Source organism: Rhincodon typus, chromosome 20, assembly GCF_021869965.1.
Source record: "Rhincodon typus isolate 14 chromosome 20, sRhiTyp1.1, whole genome shotgun sequence".
Classification (NCBI taxonomy): domain Eukaryota; kingdom Metazoa; phylum Chordata; class Chondrichthyes; order Orectolobiformes; family Rhincodontidae; genus Rhincodon; species Rhincodon typus.
In genome coordinates this window covers 16,465,775-16,485,822 of record NC_063351.1, presented here as the reverse complement: position 1 = coordinate 16,485,822, position 20,048 = coordinate 16,465,775, and the positions used below count along the sequence as shown (strand labels likewise).

Genomic DNA, 20,048 nt, shown 5'->3' with positions numbered 1-20,048 from the left:
TGTGTTCATCCAGCTCTACACCTTGTTATCTCAGATTCTGCAGCATCTGCAGTTCCTACTATCTCTGTTGTAAATTTGATAAGTTTCAGATTTCTTATAAACTTATGAGTAGGTGGAACAAATAGGGATGGAATTTCCAGTGAACTAGCTTTCCAGGGTTTGTACAGAACATCCACTAACTATAATAAATGAGTTGGAGAAGTCCAGTAAATCTTTCAGTGATAGGACTCAAATTTACAGGGCCCGGTAAAATTGTAGAAACTGAGGACATCACATTCCTCTAATTGTCCATTATACACAGTTTGAAATATTACAGAGCTGTAAAAATAGCCCATAGCTTTCTTCAAATGTCTCCTTAATCATTAGGGAGGTTGTTATCAATACCTTAAATAGAGATAGGTAGTCAAGCATCTTTAGAAAGAGTTTCAACATTAAAAATAAATAAAACAAGTTGATGTGGGAGCTTGTACCGAGTTCCAAAAGTCTGCATATGCACATAGGAGAGAGAGAACAAAGGGGAGTCAAGCATTAATCCTGTGATCACAATACACACCCCACAAATATTAAGTGTATCTTATCTTTCCCTTCACAGAACAGTTATCGTATTTATTTCAGAGTTCAAAAAACATGTAGTGAATTCAAAAATTCCGTCCAAAAAGAAAGACAACCACAGGCAGATTCTACAAAACTACACAGTCCTTCTCATTCAGATGGATTCTGAATACAAGTAGTTTCTGGCTCTGTTATTGTCGTCACTTCTTTCTAGACTGGGCAGTTTAGAAAAGTCCTCAATTTCACGAATGTTCCTTGCAGGTGGTTTATCAACATTGGTCAATTCCTGCAGTATGAGGAGTCTCAACTTACACATTGTAACTTCTAGGACCAACCACACTTTGTGCATGCAACAGCACCTAGGCTAAAGAGCTTATTGTGTGCTGTATCACCAGTGCTCTTGCCTGAAGTGGTTTAGCATTCATGAATTCTGTGAAGTTGTTTCTTGCTAACAAGTGCACAAGTGTCTTTCTCAGTCTAATTTCAATGTTTAAAGCCACATTATACATTTAAGGCAAGGCCAAGGCTACTTGCCCTTTAACAGTGGACTTGACTTATTATAAACTAAAATCTCAGTCTTACATAGGTCAGTGATAGTTTAAAATCTCTTCCTGCTTTTTGATCTAAGTGAATCTGAATCATCTGGCATTGACACGGATCACTAGATCAGCCTCCTTCAGCTCCTTTCCACTGCCATTCAACTGGGTGGGACTGCTCTTACCTGGTTAAATTTTCATCGAATCGTTGGTAATGTTTTATTTTGTTTCAACACCATTATCTCTGGTATTTCCCCAACAGCTATATGAGCACCCCATCCTATTTCTCACCTCCTTGCTGCCCGTGTGATGGCATTAGTTATCACAAGTATGTTAACAAGAGTCAGCTCCACTTCAGTACAGACTCCCTTGCCATCTCTGCTCTTATGAACCTATTCAATTACGTACCTAACATCCAGTACTGATTGGCAGAAACATCTTCTCATTATTCACTGGGAAGACTGAAGCCATTGTGTTTGGTTGCGGATCCACATTCCATTCCCTGGTGATCGATTGATTGTATCTCTCACCTTACCAACAATTTGAGAGTTTACTCTGAACCTTGGTATCACGTTTGACTTTGAGATGAGCTGCCAACCACATGAGACTGTCTATTTCCACATCAATAACATTGCTTAACTTTCCGCTCATTCTCAGCTTCCCCTCATCCAGCATTTGTTACCTCTAGAAGTGACCATTCCAACACAGCCCTGGCTGATCTCATAGAATCATACAATCCCTACAGTGTGGAAACAGGCCATTCGGCCCAACCTGTCCACACCACCCCTCTGAAGAGCATCCGCCCAGACCCATTCTCCTAATTTCCCGTGTCTAACCCACCTAACCTAAACATCCCTGGGCACTATGGGCAATTTAGCATGGCCAATCCACCTACCCTGCACATCTTTGGACTGTGGGAGGAAACCGAGCACCCACAGGAAACCAACGCAGACACGGGCAGAATGTGCAAACTCCACACAGACAGCTGCCCGAGGCTAGAATCGAACTCGGATTCCTGGTGCTGTGAGGCAGCAGTGTTAACCACTGAGCCCCATGCCACCCAAAGCTGCCAACTGCACTCGAGCTAGGAAGGATTCAAACCTCCAATTGTCTGGTCAGAAGTCAGATGTGGTATCCATTACACGACAGGCCCAATCTCCTACTCTTCATAAAATTCTGACCATCCAGGATTCTGATGTAGAATTTAATTTGCACCAAGTTCTATTCTCCTATCAATCCTGTGCTGCTGAACCACATTGGTTCCAAGTCAAACATCTTGGTTTTAAAATGCTCGTGCTTGTTTTCAAATCCCTCCACCATCTCGCCTCCCCACCCCCTCCCTACCTCTATAATTTCGCCCAGCCCCACAACACTCCAAGATATTTACGGTCCTTTAACCTTGGCCTCACAAGTATCTCGGTTTTGATTGCTACAGTGCCTGCAGTAGTCTACGAACTAAATGCTGGAATATGTCCCTACCCCATTTTGCCTTATACACAGACTATCTTCCTTTTCTTAAAGCTCTTTGACCGAGCTTTTCTATACCTGGCTTATACCCATGTCTTATTTTGTTTTTTGCTGCTGACGTGAAGTGTCTTGGAATGCTTTTTTTGCATTAAAGGTGCTGCATAGATCGAGTTGTTTCTGCTGCTAATACTGGGTTGTCACTGACTGTTTCAAAGGAAACCCCAAGAGTCTGCAAACAGTCTGTTCCTAGAGAACATAGAGGGATTTATGCTTTAGACATCCCAGCCAAAGCCAGCAATTATCAGCACTAAACTAATCATTTGTTCTTTAATAATAGGAAGTGTCTCTGTTAGGAAATTGAAATAATTCTGTTTTGACTTCTCCTACCAAGGTAATTCATCCAGCAATTCACAGGATTCCAGGACTGCTCCAGATTTTCCAGTACTACCACAAAGGGATCTGTAAGTTACAATCTTTTATTAATAGTTTGAATCCTGAATAAATAGGCTCCTTAATTCTACATTTATGATTTTCAAATGATTACATTTTCACTGCATCTATCAAAGATAACTCAGGCCTGCAAGCAAACTGAAAATGTACCTGGAAAACTAAGCATGATAATTTGGTAATTATTCCTACACAGCTTTTCATTAACAACAAAAAATGTCCTTGCATCACTGGAGCTAAAGGGAACTGGAAGAGACCCTGATCATAAATTTCCAATCCTCAGAAATGTGAATTGTCAGGAAACCAGTCCTTAATCTAGTCCTTCGTTCCAATAAAGAGAAGATATTTGAGGTAACAGTAGTCTAGTTGATTTACTCAAATGATAGGTGTAACAAATTCAAAATGAGGGCCTGACTGCAGACTACAGCACGTTGGCATGGGCCATGTGCAGTTAGGGAAAACCGCTGATGCCAGAAATGTATCCTAAGAGAGTACAACTGGTACCAGCCCACAAAGCCAGTGCCACAACCCTGGCTCCATGTCGCAGCACTCCTGGTCTCTGCATGAGAATTGACTGCTGCAGCAAATGTGACGTTCTCGAAACCACTGTCAATACTGACCACCAGAACCAAGTTGGCAACGAGCTAAGATTGTTTCCAGGGAAGCTGTCAGCAGAAACCTCTCTTGGTGGACACCATGAGCTGATGATCTGATGGACAGAATGCTCTGCACAAAGCCCTGGCTGTTTGGAGACAGACTTCTCCATGCTCAATGTCATTGAGCTTGCTGGCAAATTCCCTCAAAATGTCCCCAACAGCCTGCTTCAGTAACTTGAACCTTCAAAGTCTGCGTCTGCATTCACAACTGCAGAGTTAACATGGGATCTAATCATCTGACTAGCTGACACCTATATCATTCTTTCGAATATAGAAAGGCCGCTAAAGAAATTATGCAAATAATTGTTGGGTATGGATAGGGTGAATAGCCATGGTCTTTTTCCTAGGGTGGGGGAGTCCAAAACTAAAGGACATACATTAGAGGGGAAACGTTTTCACGCAGAGGGTGGTGTGTGTATGGCTCGAGCTGCGAAAGGAAGTGGTGAAGGTGGGTGCATTTACAACATTTAAAAGGCATCTGAATGGGTATACGAATAGGAAGGGTTTAGAGAGATATGGGCCAAATGCTGGCAAATCGGACCAGGTCAGGTTGGGCTGTCTGGTCAGTATGGACGAGTTGAACTGAAGGGTCTGTATCCATGCTGTATAACTCTGACTCTATATTTATGGAGGTAGCATTACAGACCAGCACTACTCTTAGAAAATTTCGATACATCGTATCTAGCAATCTTACAAATGTAACTGCATTTGATCCCACTTACAATGGATGAAGTAGCAAAATATGAAGACAGAAAAGGTAAATGTTACAAGGTTACATGTTGTTCACTCATTTGTAGCTATTCCTGCTTTCCCAACACTCCAAACACCACATATAGCCCTGAATATTAAAGATATTTTTATGATAAAGTAATTATGCAGAACGTGATGCATCCTAAATGAAAAAAATCTGCCGGCATCCACATAATCCAACTGAAGCAGTTCAGCTTCTTTCCTTAATACAGCCAACATGTTCAACATGCTGGGTGGGAAGCAGCTCCCCACCTGTTTCCTAGCCAGCATGGCCTCAAAGTTCAGGGAGGTTTACTCTGCCTGCTGAAAATACAAATCGTATTTGCAAATCTGTAGTATTTGCCAGGAGCCGAGTGTTATTCCCTCATGGTGCCCTGTCGCATTGTCAGGACATTTCAAACTACTTAACAAATGTGAACTCCATTTGAAGTGTGGTCATAAGCATGGATCTGTAGTTTGGGCATGTGCCACACCCACAGGAGACACACTGCAAGTACACAGCTTGTGATCTGTTCTGTTCTGTTATTGTAATGAGTAAACAGTTACAGATTCTCCTTGATGAAATTCACATCTCCCTGCTGCAAGCACCACAGCAGGTCATCTGTTGTGTAGGCATATTTCTTTGGGGGGGAAATTCTACCACAAATGTGAACATATACTGAAGCAATATGTTCAACACAGAAAAATGTCAGAGAATTGTTTTAAGCTTTGTTGCCTTGTACTTTGCAGGAAACCAACAAACAGACCTTTCCCAAAACCGGTAAGATAAAATAATTGCCCAGATTCAATTTCAGTGCCATGATTCCTGTTTACTACATTACCACATATACTTAATAATTTATTAACAAACAATGTGCCTGAAGGCTGGTGGAGAGCAAATATAATTATTTCTGTTAAAAAGGGAGAGAGAACACGTCCAGCAAATTATAGAACACTTCACAGCATAGGTAGAAAAAATAATGGAATCCCAACTAAAGGAGAGAGTAGATGAACATGGATTACAAAAGAGGAAATCTTGCTTGATCAAGCTCACCTAATGTTTTGAGGTAACAGTGAGATTAGACAATGGTAATAACAGCAGATATAACTTGGCCTTTAATAAAGTGCCTCATAACAATGAGGAAAATGAGATAATATGGAGTCATGACACGTGGCAGAAGGGATTACTTGATGGCTTTGAAGCAGAAGCAGAACATAGGAGTAAAGGATTGTTATTCAGAATGGTAGAAGGGAGGAGATGGTGTTTCATGGGGTTCAGTATTAAAACCACTACTGTTCATAATTTAGAGGAATAATTTTGATTATGAAATCAAGAACAAAACTTCTAAAATTATGGATGACACCAAAACTGGAGGGAGTAGTTAACAATGAGGAGGACTTCAACAAATTACACGAAGGCATGAATAAGATGTAAACAATTCATTATTATGCTTACTGATAAAGGTGGTAGTGCATTTGCTAAGTCATATATTACTTGGAAGGTGAAGGACCAGGTATGGTAGAGGAACAAAAGGGACCTCAGAGTTCAAAAATACTGATTGCCAGAAGTTGTGTCACAGGTTAGCAAGGCCATTAATAAAAACGAAAACCAACAACAAGGCTTTAGTTCTAGAGGGAAAGAACTAAAAAGTAGAGAAGTTATGCCAAACCTGTGATGGATACCAGAGTTTAAAGGGTGGATAGGTAGAGTTCAGGTATATACTTCTGTAGTCAGAGTTTTACTGTAACTCTCACATCACAAAGCTCCAACATATTGATATTTGTTCCCTATGTTTTACACACACACCCAATTCTCACTCAAATATCCTTAATTGACATATCACCAGAAGCAGCTCCCCGGTGTTCTCTTTGGTCTTGGGAAACCCTGCACAATTCGGTGTTGAACACAGAACCTGTGTTGAACCTTGGTTAGATCATACTTGAGAGTACTGTGTTAAGTTCTGATTGCCATATTAGACAAAGAATATAGAGATGCTGGAAAGAGGGTCTTATAGCACGGTGGTAGTACCCTTACCTTTGAACCAGAAGGTCTGGGTTCAAGTCCTATCTGCTCTGGAGGTCTGTTGTAACATGTTTGAACAAGATGATTAAAGTACTATCAAGGCTCTGGAGAGGGTGCAGAGAAAACTTCCAAAGTTGCGACCAGAAATGCAGCAGAAAGGATTGACAGACTTGGCCTCTTTCCTTTTGATAAGAAAAGACTGATGGATGATTTAGCAGAGGTATTTAAAATTATTAAAGTAAAAGAGTGTTTCTTGTTGTGGAGTAGAGCATAACTGGAGACTATCAATATAAAATAATCATCAAGAAACCCACTGGGGAATTCAGAAGAAACTTCTTTGCCCAACAGTGCTGAGAATGTGGACCTTCTACCACAAGGATTAGTCGACGTGAATTTATAGAAAAATTTAACGGAAAGGGAGGAGAGCAGAGAACAGAGGGGTACCATGTTGTATTAAAATGAGGAAAGATGGGAAGAGACTCAAGGACTGACATGGAATGAAAGGGCCAAAGGGCAAGTTTCTATCTGTAATCCTATGTACTGCGAAATATTGGAAAAGATATCGAATTGATTGGCGGAGAAGATGGATTTTAACAAAAGGAACAGGCAGAGGAAAGGGTTTTGAGAAAGAAGTTTACAGTGTAAGGCCAAGACAGTTGACAGCTTTGTCATCTGCACTACAGCAGAGGAAGGGGCAAATGCGCAAAAAAGTTAGAATCAGAAGATCGAACAGCAATGGTCTTGATAAATTACAAAATTGAACACAGAGAATAAGGTGAAGTGACATAATACATGCGGACAAGGAATTTGAACTTGCTGCATCAGGAACAAATGTTGGTGAAGACAGGAGTTGCAAGCTAGGAAGGGGGTATGTAATCTGTGAGAGGATGCAGAGTTTTGCATGAGATACAGTTTGCATATTAACAAAATTCTGAACTTTGTTAAAAAGAGAACATTGGCAAATACATCTTTGGTCTCAAAAGAGCAAGGCATTCATCAGTCATGCAAGGAGGTACAAAGAGTGGTAGTCAAGTTTGTTGGAGTGGAAGGAAACAATCTTAGTGATAGATATGGGATTTAACAGCAAGTAAAGTATTTGTACCATCACCATTTGTACATTTTGCATGAAGTGTTGATTTTGATTTTTGATGGTTGCCAACAGAAAAAGTCGATTGATTTCAGTCCCACCCATTTTAAATGGAAATAAGTCAGATTTTAACAGCTTTTTATGGGCTGGTCAGTCACAAAATTAAACCCGAGTTCTCACCCTATCAGTGCCATTTGATACCAAGCTGTTGTCAGTTGACCTTTCACCTGACCTTTTATAAAATGGAACATAATGTGTCCGAAAGGAGCCTCTGTATGTGTGAGTTTTTAAAAAGTAGACCTTGGCTTTTAGTCATATTATGCATGCTATTCTTGCAGCAACACTGATAAAGACGACACTACTGTTTAATCTGCAACAGTCTTCGAAGTCTGTCGTTGAGCTTACATTTAAAACAATATAAATATTATTTAACTTTGCATGCCTGTGGATCTGCTAATTTTATGTAATATTTCAGGTGTCTATAAATGTGTTGCATTAGCATTCCAAAGCAATCTATGAAATACTAAATTGAAAAAGCCCCCCTTAGGTCCGTACAAACAGATATGCTCGGAGCAGGAATAGACCATTCAGCCCCTCAAGCCTGCATGCCATTGTCCAAGATCATGGCTATTTGTGTTGTGGCCTCAACTCTACTTTCCTGCCTACCCCAATACTCTCTGATGCTTGTTAGTCAAGAATTCATCTACTAAAAAAAAAAAAATCAGACAAAAAAGAACTGCACATGCTGGAAATCGGAAGTATAAACAGAAATTGCTGGGAAAACTCAGCCGAGCTGGCAACATCTGTGGAGAGAAAGTGGAGTTAATGTTTCAGGTCCAGTGACCCTTCTTCAGAAATGATTGAAACTAGGAGAAAGTTGGTATATATACTGAATATGGGATGGGTGGAGGGAGAGGAGTAAGCAATAGTTGGAGATGGGCAGACAAAGGAATGAGTAAAGGTCAGTCTGGGGAATCAATCGCTGTTAATTGGGAGTATTGGCATCTGACAATGGGTTGGTTGCAGCAGTAGCCCATGTGATGACAAGGCCTGGTATGTTGGGAGTTGGGGTAAGAACATGGGAGAAGGAGCTCAGTCCCTAAAATTATTGAGTCCTGAAGGTTGCAGGGTCCCCACGCAGAAAATGAGATGCTGTGCTTCCAGCTTGTACTGAGCCTCACTGGAGCATTGCAGCAAACCTGAGACAGAAATGTTAGCCAGGGAACAGAGTGGTGTTGAAGTGGCGGGCAACAGAAAGTTCACGCTCATTTTTGTGGACAGAATACAAGTGTTCTGCAAAGCTGTCGCTTCCCAATGTAGATCAGCGAATACAGTAAATTGAGTGAAGTGTAGGCGGTTAATCACCCTGCCTCCACTGCTCAGAGGGTCGTTTGTTTATAGAATTCTCTCCCTCTGAGAGAAAACTTTTCTTCACCTCCATCTCAAATGAGGCTCTCTATTTTCAAACTGTGTTCCTAAGTTCTAGAATCTCCAACAAAAGAGAGGATCCTATCAGCATCCATCCCCTCAAGTCTTCTTAGGATCGTATGCTTCAATCATATTATATCCTGTTCCTCTAAATTCCAATGGATACAATATGTTCGACCTTTCCTTATAGGATAATCACTCAATCCTAATATGATTTGAGATTAAAATGCAGGAAGCACTCACCTCCTAAGTAGGATGTTAAATCTGACTGGAGTAGGCATTGGGAAAATAGTTGATGAGAATTTAATCCAGAAAGGAATTAAGAATTTGGTATGTGCTCCGTTGATACCATTTTGGAGTATTAAGGGCATTCATTGCACCCAAACACAATTTCCTATTTGCTGTTCTATAACAAGATAGAAATTTCTTTGTTCAAAGTGGTTGTATTTAAACTTAGGAATCTTACCATGTAAAGTGGAAGTCTGTGTAGTGTTTTGAATGTACATTAACTGGCGTTACATCCAACAAAGTATATCCTGTACCAAATCAGTTTCTTTTAGTTCATTCATAGGGTGAGCACCTCATTGGCTGAGCCTGCGTTTATTGCCTGTCCTTAGTTGCCCTTTTCTTAATAAAAGTGTGATTTGTAATGTTACAGTCCATTGCAATGATAGATCAGTTGAGTGCAATCAAACACTTAATTTCATTGAGCTAAACTCTATTTGACTCTCCCTGTGATTAAATATAGCTCACGTTTCGCTGTTTTATTTCTTCAAGTGTTTCTGATTTTACTTCCAAATTCTTTAATCTAGAGAATGGGTGACACTCCAAGAGAACAAACTGAAGGTAAGACTAATTTAAATTAATATCTAAAAGTGAGCTGTTGCTGTACATGAGAAATCTGGAGGTTGTTGAGGTTGGTTGGCTCGCCGAGCTGGTTTGTTGTTTCGCAGACATTTCGTTGCCATGCTTGGTAACATCCTCGGTGCAGCCTCCGATGAAGCGTCGGTGTGTTTTCCCACCTGGTTTTTAAACTCTGGGGTCCATTGAGATGGATTGCCTCACTTCCGGGTTTCCTTCGTAGTGGAATGTATATGGGGTCGAGTTCAATGTGTTTATTAATAGCATCTCACTCATCTCAATCCACATGGACAAGGAGAACCACCACTTCGACTGGGACGACACCAAGATCCTGGGACAGGCTAAGCAGAGACGGGCACGAGAATTCCTAGAAGCATGGCACTCCACAAAGCATGCTATTAATAAACACATTGAACTCGACCCCATATACATTCCACTACGAAGGAAACCCGGAAGTGAGGCAATCCATCTCAACGGACCCCAGAGTTTAAAAACCAGGCAGGAAAACACACCGATGCTGCATCGGAGGCTGCACCGAGGATGTTACCAAGCATGGTAACAAAACGTCTGCGAAACAACAAACCAGCTCGGCGAGCCAACCAACCTCAACAACCTTAACACCCACAACCCGAGCTACAAATCTACTCCAAAACCATGAGAAATCTAGACATCCGTCTATCTGTAGGAATTATTCCTTATCAAATATGCAAGTCTAACCCTGTCTCGTTTTATACTTATTCCAGAAAGCAGGATTCTAGAAATTATCACTGGCCCATTAAGGATTACCACACAAAGAAATTACTGTGTCAACTCTTGCCAAGGCAGTCACAAGCTAGTCCAAACACCCAACTTTCCCAGTATCACTCGCTGTCTCAGTTACTCATTGTGGCAAAATATTTCAAACTTCAGCAAGTCCATGTGTAAATAAATAACTTCTAACCTCTTTTCGCCATGTCTTACTGATAAATTGATGACCCTCACATCAGAAATTCCCAATAAGTAGAGATAGTCTTTCACACTATAAGTGCTTCCATAATATAAAATCTCCGTTATATTTCCTCCTCCCATCTACACTTTCCACTGCCTTGGGAAGCGGCCAACATAATCAAAGATCCCTCTCACCCTGATTATACTCTCCTCCACCCTCTTCATTAGGCAGAGGATACATAAGTTTGAAAACATACTAACAGATTTAAGTACAGCTTCCTCCTCACTTATCAGACTTATGAACTGATCTCTCCTATATTAGAGTTGGTCTTCCTCGGCTCCTTCTCTGTGGCTGTAACACTATATTCTGCATTCTGTTCTATTACCCTGATGTACTTTATGTAAGGTATGATTTGTCTGGTTAGCACGCAAAACAATATTTTTTCCTATTTCTCGGTACATGTGACAATAATAAATTAAATCAAAGTATCATTATCTCACATATTTTAATATAACTGATTTTTCATCTTTACATCTTTACCTGTGCTCTGTGACTTTAACATGTTTTCAATAATGGGGAATAAAAGCTGCTCACAGTTCTCCAGTTGTGGTTCCAGCATTGATTTGAACAAAAAAGTTATTCCCTCTTACACTTAATCTTTGCGTCTCTATTTATAACCTCAAATGTTACTTAGGGCAGAATTTTATACTCCCTCGAGCAGAATGGGAATGTTGAGAAAGTCAAAACTTATAGTGAAAATGAGAAAATCAGATTCTAGACATCAAGAAAATGATTTCCGAATTTTCCCTTAGGGTGTAAATAGCAAGTTCTGAATCTCATTAATGAGCACCAACTAGCTTATTTCCAAGCATTTATATCTCATTATTAAGTTAACTCACCTTATTTCAATGAAGCTCCCAATTCTCCTCTCCTTCCCCACATAACTAGATGACACCAGTTCCCGACATGAAAGTTAGAGCTGTTACAGCTGACAGCAACTCACTATTTGCTTCCCCAAGGCCTTCAGCCAACTCTGTCTTCGCAACAAAGACCCTGCATGCTTCATTGCCATCACTCTCTTCATGGCTCATCTCATGGCTCTTAGCTTAGTTTCTTAGCATTCATTTACTCTGCACTGTCTTGGAGGTTGCCAGTCTCTGTGGCTTGCATTGCTTTTCCACACATAGCACTGAAGAGCCTAAGCTAGCCTCTGTGGCAATGGGTTGCTGTTCAGAGCAGAGGGTAAGGCAAGCAGCTTGGCATGAGTTGGAGCATTAAACGCTCAAGGGGATGGACATAATTGTTGAACAGCATCAGGCTACATCAGTGTCACACCGACAGCATATGCCAACAACTTACACAGGAAATACACTGCATGTCTCAGAGTTAATGGGAAAGTTTTTTTTTTGTGTGTGTGACATAGTTGGGATGAAATGGTGGCATTTCTCCTTACAGAGCACAAGAGGTTATTGACCCCATTCCAACACTGCTGTCCATTCTGTTGCACCTGGGACATTGCATTGATTAGAGCTACTGTCTCAGTCCAGACTGGCTAAGTCTGGTGACGTGGTCTCCTTTGGCAATCAGCAGGAAAAAAGATGATGATCATCTCCACCACCCCCTCCACCAGTAGCTCCATGAATTAGCTTTCCCTTTTGGACCAATGGCCTTGGTAATAACAGTACAGCACAACAGTGTAAAGGACAGGACCTGAATGGCATCGCCTGAAATGGTCTGGAATTAGGCTTTTAAAAATGGTGCCAGTTGCACGAATATCACAAAGTTCTGGCAGCAATGAACACTATCGCTTGCCCTACCCCATGATTGTAGGAGACGAGCCCGAAGAGGCCAGTTACATAATGAGATGAAGAGCAGAAATTGTGCGAGAAAGGTCGGCATGGACCATGGTGGACCACCCATTATGAATCGCATTCTGACACAAGTACTTTGCCAAAAAAAAAAAAGGAAAATTCAGCCCAGAGAGATCACAACAAAGAAATGAGCTGTTTGGCTCAACAGGTCTTTGCTGACTATTCTCCACAAAGTTGCTTCCACTTTACTTCATCTCACCCTATCGTATGTTCATGTTTTGTTTTAAAACGGCTTAATCTGTGTTAACTGACACTTTCAAGGAATTATGTATTTGCACCACAATGTCTCTGTTTATCCACATCTTTCAGTATTTATCCATTTTGTATACACGCATAACGTTCTCCCTTTTTGCAAACTATATTTCCCCATTCTCCTCCTCCTCATTACCTTATTAACTTGTTCATAATTTTAAAAACTTCTATTAACTGGGTCATAGAAACCTAAGAGACAAGTTAATTAGTCCCATCATCTTCTCATAACTACAGTTTTGTTTATTATTTGTAACTTCTGCTGAATCCACAGTACAACTGTTATGCCTTTATGGTTTCTATAATAGGACTCTGTGGTCTGTGGCCTGACTATCAACATACTACAAGGTTTAACATTACATCCACAAAAGCAAATACTGTGCATGTTGGAGATTGGAAATAAAAACAGAAAATGCTGGAGAAACTCAGCGGATCTGGCAACAAATAGAGAGAGAAACAGTGAAGGTTTCAGGTCCATTATGACTCATCTCCAGGACTAGACTTCAGAGTAATTATGTTCTGAAGAAGAATCATATTGGACATGAAACCTTCACTATTTCTCTCTTCATAGGTGCTGACAAACCTGTGGAATCGCTCCAGCTCTGCTTTTCAATTTCTTACCATTATTTCGCTACTTGGCTATTTTAGAAGATTTTAATCCAGTTGCTTTTTCAGAAAATTACTCATTTGAGCTAAGTTCCTCCATCTTCCACTTTATCCAAGATACTTTACTATGTAAACTGAACAGTTTAATATTCCTCTTAAAATAACAGAAAGAGAAATTCAAATTAATCAGGCATTTATATAATTTAATTGCTCACAGTAATTTTCAGGCTGATGCTTCATCTGAAGTTACAGATAAAGTAGGATTGTGATAGGCTAATTCAGTTTTTGTATGTCAGGTGTGTTGTGTTGTATACTGTGTACAGTTAATATGGGTCATTTTCTGTTCAGTTTAATTCTAATGACCTACATCCAATTTGTGATGCTTTGATTGTAATTGTTCCTCTCAAATTAATTTATTTTTCCACTGCCTTTATAATATTAATACTGTTGCGTCCTTGTTTAGGCTCTCTGTTATTCAGACTCCAGTGACATTTGAAAATGTTTTCTGCAGGTGAAAAACCAAAAATCCCTGATCGACCTCGACTCTCAAACCCAACAGCAGAAGCTCCTGTTACACCGGCACCACGTCTTGGCCCTAAGTACTACTGTTAATGATTTTATTAATTTTTGTAAGATCTTTATAAAAATATAGGTCAAAAGATCATCCTCTGTATGGGACTACTGACAGCAAATGAAAGCAAGTCAATACATATTAACATTGTGTTTGTTTCCAGGCCAGGTGTTTTGAGATTACAACCTGCAAACCAATCAAGTAAGTTATCAGATATAACATTAAAATATAAAGGGAAGGTTAAAGTTACCATAGTCCTACTGGACCATAGGTTGCTTGCTCATTAGAGAGAAATGACAAGTGGTGATTTAACCTGAGGGTGACCATGCTTCAGGCCAAGGGGCAAGATTGAAAAGGAGGATCCTTCATGGTAACCTCAATATAGCAAGATAAAGATTAGAGGAAGTTTCCACATATTTCTGATATAAAGTTGCTCAATGCATTTAATATTAGGAAAAAAAATGTGAAATTTTTTAGATTGTAATATTAATTAGGTGTGGCAACATTAAATGTTATAAAAGGAAGCAACAGGGCTATGGTCGCTAGATAAAACTGTGGGCTAGATTTTCTATGTCATCGCCATCATAAAGGTAGTCATTCTGTACTGGGAATTTAAAGGAGTCTTCACTCACCCATTATTTGTGACAATCTAAAACAATTATGGTAGGCTGTTTGTGCAGTATAAAAACTATGTTCTAATTTGTATTCAGCATACGTTCATTGATTTTTAATATGATTATTATTACATGCTTCTGTGTGCATAGGTGCTCAGATAAATATATTACCCTGTCAATGAAATAATTCAATATATTTATCTCTGAAACCAAGATAAGTACTATAGTAATGTTATAGATCATTGATAACAGAATCAGAAAGTTAGGGTAATAATTACATTATTTATTTTTAAAGTTTATTTAAGCTTTTATCATGAAAAGATATTAGATGCTTTAAAAGCTTCTGGAGATGGGGGAAAAAAAACAAAACCTCAAAGTGCAAGGAATTATCTGGGTGTGGTTGGGAATATAGGAAGAATTATAAATCTGATCCGTTACAAATCTTCAGTCCATTTCTAGCACATCTGTGGATCTTCCAGTTGGTAGAAGTTCAATGGGTCAGCAATAGCAATGCCTGTGTTTGGGTATCCAATGAACAGAGTTAATGGAAAATGAAAACATGAGGCTGCAAGTGTCTCCTCCTTCCTCATTAATTAAGTCGCACAAGCCCAGTTTAGATCATGGGATCATAGCAGGAAATCACAATGGTTGACACAGTGAGAATAGAGACATGATGCAAATTGCTTCTGTCCTTTCTCCTCACACCTGCACCTGACGATCTTCCAAATCCATGTGCAAAATAACCAAATTTTAACTAATTATTTCCTTGTCATGATTCTTTTAGACTTTCCAGAAATCCCAACCAGACCTAATGGGATCCTTGGACGACCTGATGTCCCTGCACGTGTTTCCAGCCCTAATTCAAATATGGAACAGGTACAATTTCAGTAAACTAATGCATATTATCAATTTCATAAACAGCATCAGAAATTAAATATAAAATTTTACCTGAATTGCAATCCATATCATTACTGTCCCTATTCCATCATTGATCATTTCAACATTAATTCCTTTCAAAACACCCATGCTTAGACATGTGCTACTGTATTTTCTATGCTTTCCAGTCACCATTCTATTGAAGTACCAAAAATTGTCTGCTATTTGAACACTGAATACTGATGTTATGAAATATATTCTATATGTCAATCTATTCTCTCAAATTTCATTCCCACTACCAATTCCCACTCTTCAGTCGAACCAGGCTTTAATGTTGGCACTGAGGCTGCCCCCATCAACTCTACTCTGAAAAATTATTCACTACACTTCATTGCAAGGTCTTCACACAAATCTTGATCATGTCAAGGCTTTATACTCCAATGCTGTGTTAGCTTGCTGATCTCCATTCTGTATGAATTCCAGCTTGTCTAAAATTCTCTGTATATTGTTCCATATCATGTTGCATCCACATTTAACCTTTGTCTCCTTTAAACTATCATAAATATCGTGTGAGCTTGTCTATTTTGGTGGGGAGAAGAGAAAGACAACTTATTATCGAAATGGAGAGAAATTTCAGAGTGCTTCAGTGCAGATCTGGGTATCCTCATGCATGAATTGCAGAAAGCTAGTACGTAGGTACAACAGGAATAAGGAAGGCAAATGGAATTTTGGCATTTATTGCTAAAGGAACAGAGTATAAAAGTAGGGAGGTGTTGCTTTAATTGTACAAAGTGTTAGTGAGACTGCTCCTGGAGTATTGCATACAAGTCTGGTCCCCTCACTTGAGTAGGAATGTAGTTGTGTTGGAGGCAGTTCAGGTTCACTAGATTGATTCCAGGAATGAGGAATTTGCCTTATGAAGGCAGATTGAGCAGTTTAGGTCTATAGTCTCTGGAATTTAAAGAATGAGAGGAGATCTAATTTAGATACAAAAGATGATAAAGGGGATTGGCAAAGTGGGTGCAGAAAGGATGTTTCTTAATGTGAGATGATGCAGAATGAAAGGTCATAGTTTTAGAATAAGGAGTAGGAGATTCAAAAGAGAGATAAAGGAAAAATTACTTCTCTCAAAGGGTGAATTTGTGGAATTCACTACTCAGTGTGGTGGATGCCAGGACATTGAACAAAATCTGAGGAGAGAGACATTTTTATAGTCATACAGCATAGAAACAGGCCCTTTTGCCCAACTCACCCATGCCAAACAGGTTTCCCCAACTAAACTAGTCCTATGTGCCTGCATTTGGCCCATATCCCTCTAAACCTTTAATTAACCCGATTCCAATAGCGGTAGCAGGCTGCAGTGATCATTCATCAACTGTAAACTTGCATGTTGCGTGAAAAGGCAAGCAGTCCAAAAGCAAATTCAGTTTTGATTTCAACTGTTTGAAGACTTTATAACATGTGACGCTCCCACATTGAACAATTGTAAGGTGTTAAGCTACACTGGATATTAGGGAAAAAGAAGCATTCCTTTAGACAGGGTTCTAACCTGGTACGTCACTAAGGACAGGTAGCCTGCGTAGCTTGATTCTTGTAGCTGCAGTTACAATGCCAGTCAATCATCTAAAACCCAATATAGTTATGAATGCAATCTTGTGTTTGCAAAGAAGTGTCACCTCAGCCCCTTTGTACCCTCAAACTTTTCTTTTTTCACTTCTCTCCCACTACATTTCGCATGAAGGGCTATTTCTGGCTGGCAGCAATTGACCTGGTGCACAGCTGCACTTTAAATGATGCCAGAGCAGAATCCCAGAAGGCCCCAGCAGTGGTTTAAGCAACAGTATAGAAGCATTGCACATTCATTCTGAGGTGAACAGCGTAAAATAATGGGAGAAAATTTGCTACAGTTCATGAAATTCTCCACAATTGACACAGCCTTTTTTTAAAAAAAAAACGCTGAGTGCATAATCAGTGTAAAAAAAAAAAGTAGCAGTCAGTTTGAGTGCAGAAAATTCTAACAAACAGTAATATGATAACAACTAGATTGAGAGACTAATATTAGCCAAGTTACTATGGATAACTCCCCTGGTTTTCTTTGAAATAGTATCTTTTTGAGATTAAATAAAGTCATCATAGAATCCCTACAGTGCGGAAGCAGACCATTTGGCCCATCAAGATTACACCAACCCTCCGAAGAGCATCCCAACCAGTCCCACCCTAGACACCATGGGCAATTTAGCATAGCCAATCCACCTAACCTGCACATCTTTGGACTTTAGGAGAAAACCCACACAGACACTGACAGAATGTTAATGTACAGAGGGAGTACTGCAGTTTCATATGCTAAAATTCTATGGAGTGGGACTTGAAACCACAACTTTTTAAATCAGCTGTGAGAATGATACCATACTGAGCCTCAGCAGAAAAATGTTTGTCGTCTTATTCTTTGCACTTCTGGTGATGAATTCAAATTTATGCTCACTAATTGCTGAATAATCAAATGGTAAAAGTAGTTTCTTTATGTTTACATTAATACAACTGTTGATTTTAAACCCTGCAAATCATTTCTGAACTTGTTTTCAAATGATATTTTGAATTGTTTTGACCAGTATCTCAATACATCTAAACCTTCTCCGCTTGGGTATCATCTTTTGGGAAGCTTAACAGCCTTGACATTACATAAAAATTTTATTCCTTCACAGGATGTAAGCATGCTGACGCAGTCAGCAAACATTGCCCATTCCTAATTGGCCATGAGAAGGTAGTAGTAGAGCCAGCTTCTGGAATCACTGCAGTCAATGTGATGTAGATACACCCACACTACTGTTAGAAAGGCATTGATCCTGTGATAGTGAAGGAACGGCACTGTAGTTCCAAAAAAAATGGTGTATGATTTGGTAAGGTAGATGGGAGTGGGTAGTGTTCCCATGCATCTATAGTACTTGCCAATCTTGAAGGTACAAGGCCTGCATCCAAGAATTCCACATGCATTTTTACAATTTCAATTTTCTTCATTTTGTATTTGAGTCCCTAAATCATTTTGTCTACTCCTTTCAAAAATTTACGATTTTGTATGTATACATTTCCTCCCATATGCATTACCTCACAATTCCTCCATTTAACTCCAAAGCACTTTTCACCCAATTTTTGCAATAGCATCCAATTCAGAACACTCAGTTCTTCTGACTCTGCCTTCTTGTATGCATATGTTTTCATTCACCCGGCCATCAGTAAAGTCTTCAGCTACTGGATCCTTTACTGTGGCATTTGTTAAATCACTTCACTTCTCAGTATCCCTGAAAATGAACTTATCAAAACCTCTATCTTAATCTTTTTGATCACTACTCCCAAATCCTCTCTCTATCAAGGACATTCCCATACGCTCATCTTATGAAACATCTTTGATTTTCTTTTAATTATATCAATGAGAGCTGAAGAAATCTCATCCATTTTCTTACAGCTTTTGCTGTCAAAGAACAACAAGTTAAAGGAGAAATAAGTGCATGCAATGAGCGCAACAACTATTTCCTATTTGTTTATTACCTGCAGGATCCGAGTGTTAATGGCAAAATTTGGTTTTCAGACCAGTGTGACCGAAAAGCCGCAGAAGAGGCTTTAAATAAATTTAATAAGGTAAGAGTGAATTTTTACTAGGCAGTTTTTCAATGTTTGAGTTACTGTGTAGCTAAATATATTTTCTTATGTAAAAAACAGGATGGATGCTTTCTCATAAGAAGAAGTTCTGGGCAGGACTCGAAGCAGCCATATACGTTAGTTGTATTCTACAACAGAAGAGTCTATAATATTCCTGTACGATACATTGAATTAACAAAAGAATATGCGTTAGGGAAAGAGAAGAATGGTGAAGAGGTCAGTGATTTACTTTATTTTTCTTTGACATTTAGAGATAATGATATACAATTGTACTTTACATGATAGCAGTGATTTAAAAATCTATGACAATTGTATTTGGTTCCACTTTTAGATAAACTATACAGCAGTCTTACTTTTGTAACGACAATTTTTTGATATATCTCATGGTAGACAGACAGTCTGTTTATTGCAATTCTGCATTTTTTGGATTGATTAGCTACTGTTGAGAAGTTGTCAAACAAACCAGTTTCAATAGAAAGCAGTTCAGGGGCAAAATAGCTGTGCCATAGGTTTTTAAACCTTGTTTCTCTAGAAGATTCAACATTCCTTGTTCAATTTCACCTACAGGTTAATGTGTTTGTTCGCTATTTCATACAGAAATGATCTAGAAAAAGCTCACAGGAATCTTGGTACTGATGAAATAATGCTTGGTGACAGGGGTCAAAATATTTTCTTCTTTCTTGAGGGCTCCTCGAGACTTTTTTCCAAGGGCTACATTTTCATTCTCACTAACTCGCTTTTTTGGTGGTGCTATCATGTAGTAACAATACTATCTGCATTCATTTTGGTGTTTGGAATATAGAATAATTTGTCAATGTTCTCAATAAATTATCAATTCTGTATTAAATTTAAATCCACAAGAGGAAAGCATTTATTCCCTAGACATTATAGCA

General features: G+C 39.2%; 1 protein-coding gene across 6 annotated transcripts in view; it reads left to right on the top strand.

Moving 5' to 3' along the window:
• The window catches only part of blnk (B cell linker), a 186,626-nt gene that overhangs the window by 161,817 nt on the left and 4,761 nt on the right, over positions 1-20,048 (top strand). For all 6 annotated transcript variants that reach the window (XM_048608674.1, XM_048608673.1, XM_048608678.1 and 3 more), the window contains 8 exons: positions 2,947-3,016; positions 5,138-5,168; positions 9,738-9,771; positions 13,952-14,039; positions 14,175-14,212; positions 15,410-15,501; positions 19,051-19,134; positions 19,216-19,371. In XM_048608674.1, coding sequence (XP_048464631.1) covers positions 2,947-3,016; positions 5,138-5,168; positions 9,738-9,771; positions 13,952-14,039; positions 14,175-14,212; positions 15,410-15,501; positions 19,051-19,134; positions 19,216-19,371 — 593 coding nt within the window. The remainder of the gene's footprint in view (positions 1-2,946; positions 3,017-5,137; positions 5,169-9,737; positions 9,772-13,951; positions 14,040-14,174; positions 14,213-15,409; positions 15,502-19,050; positions 19,135-19,215; positions 19,372-20,048) is intronic.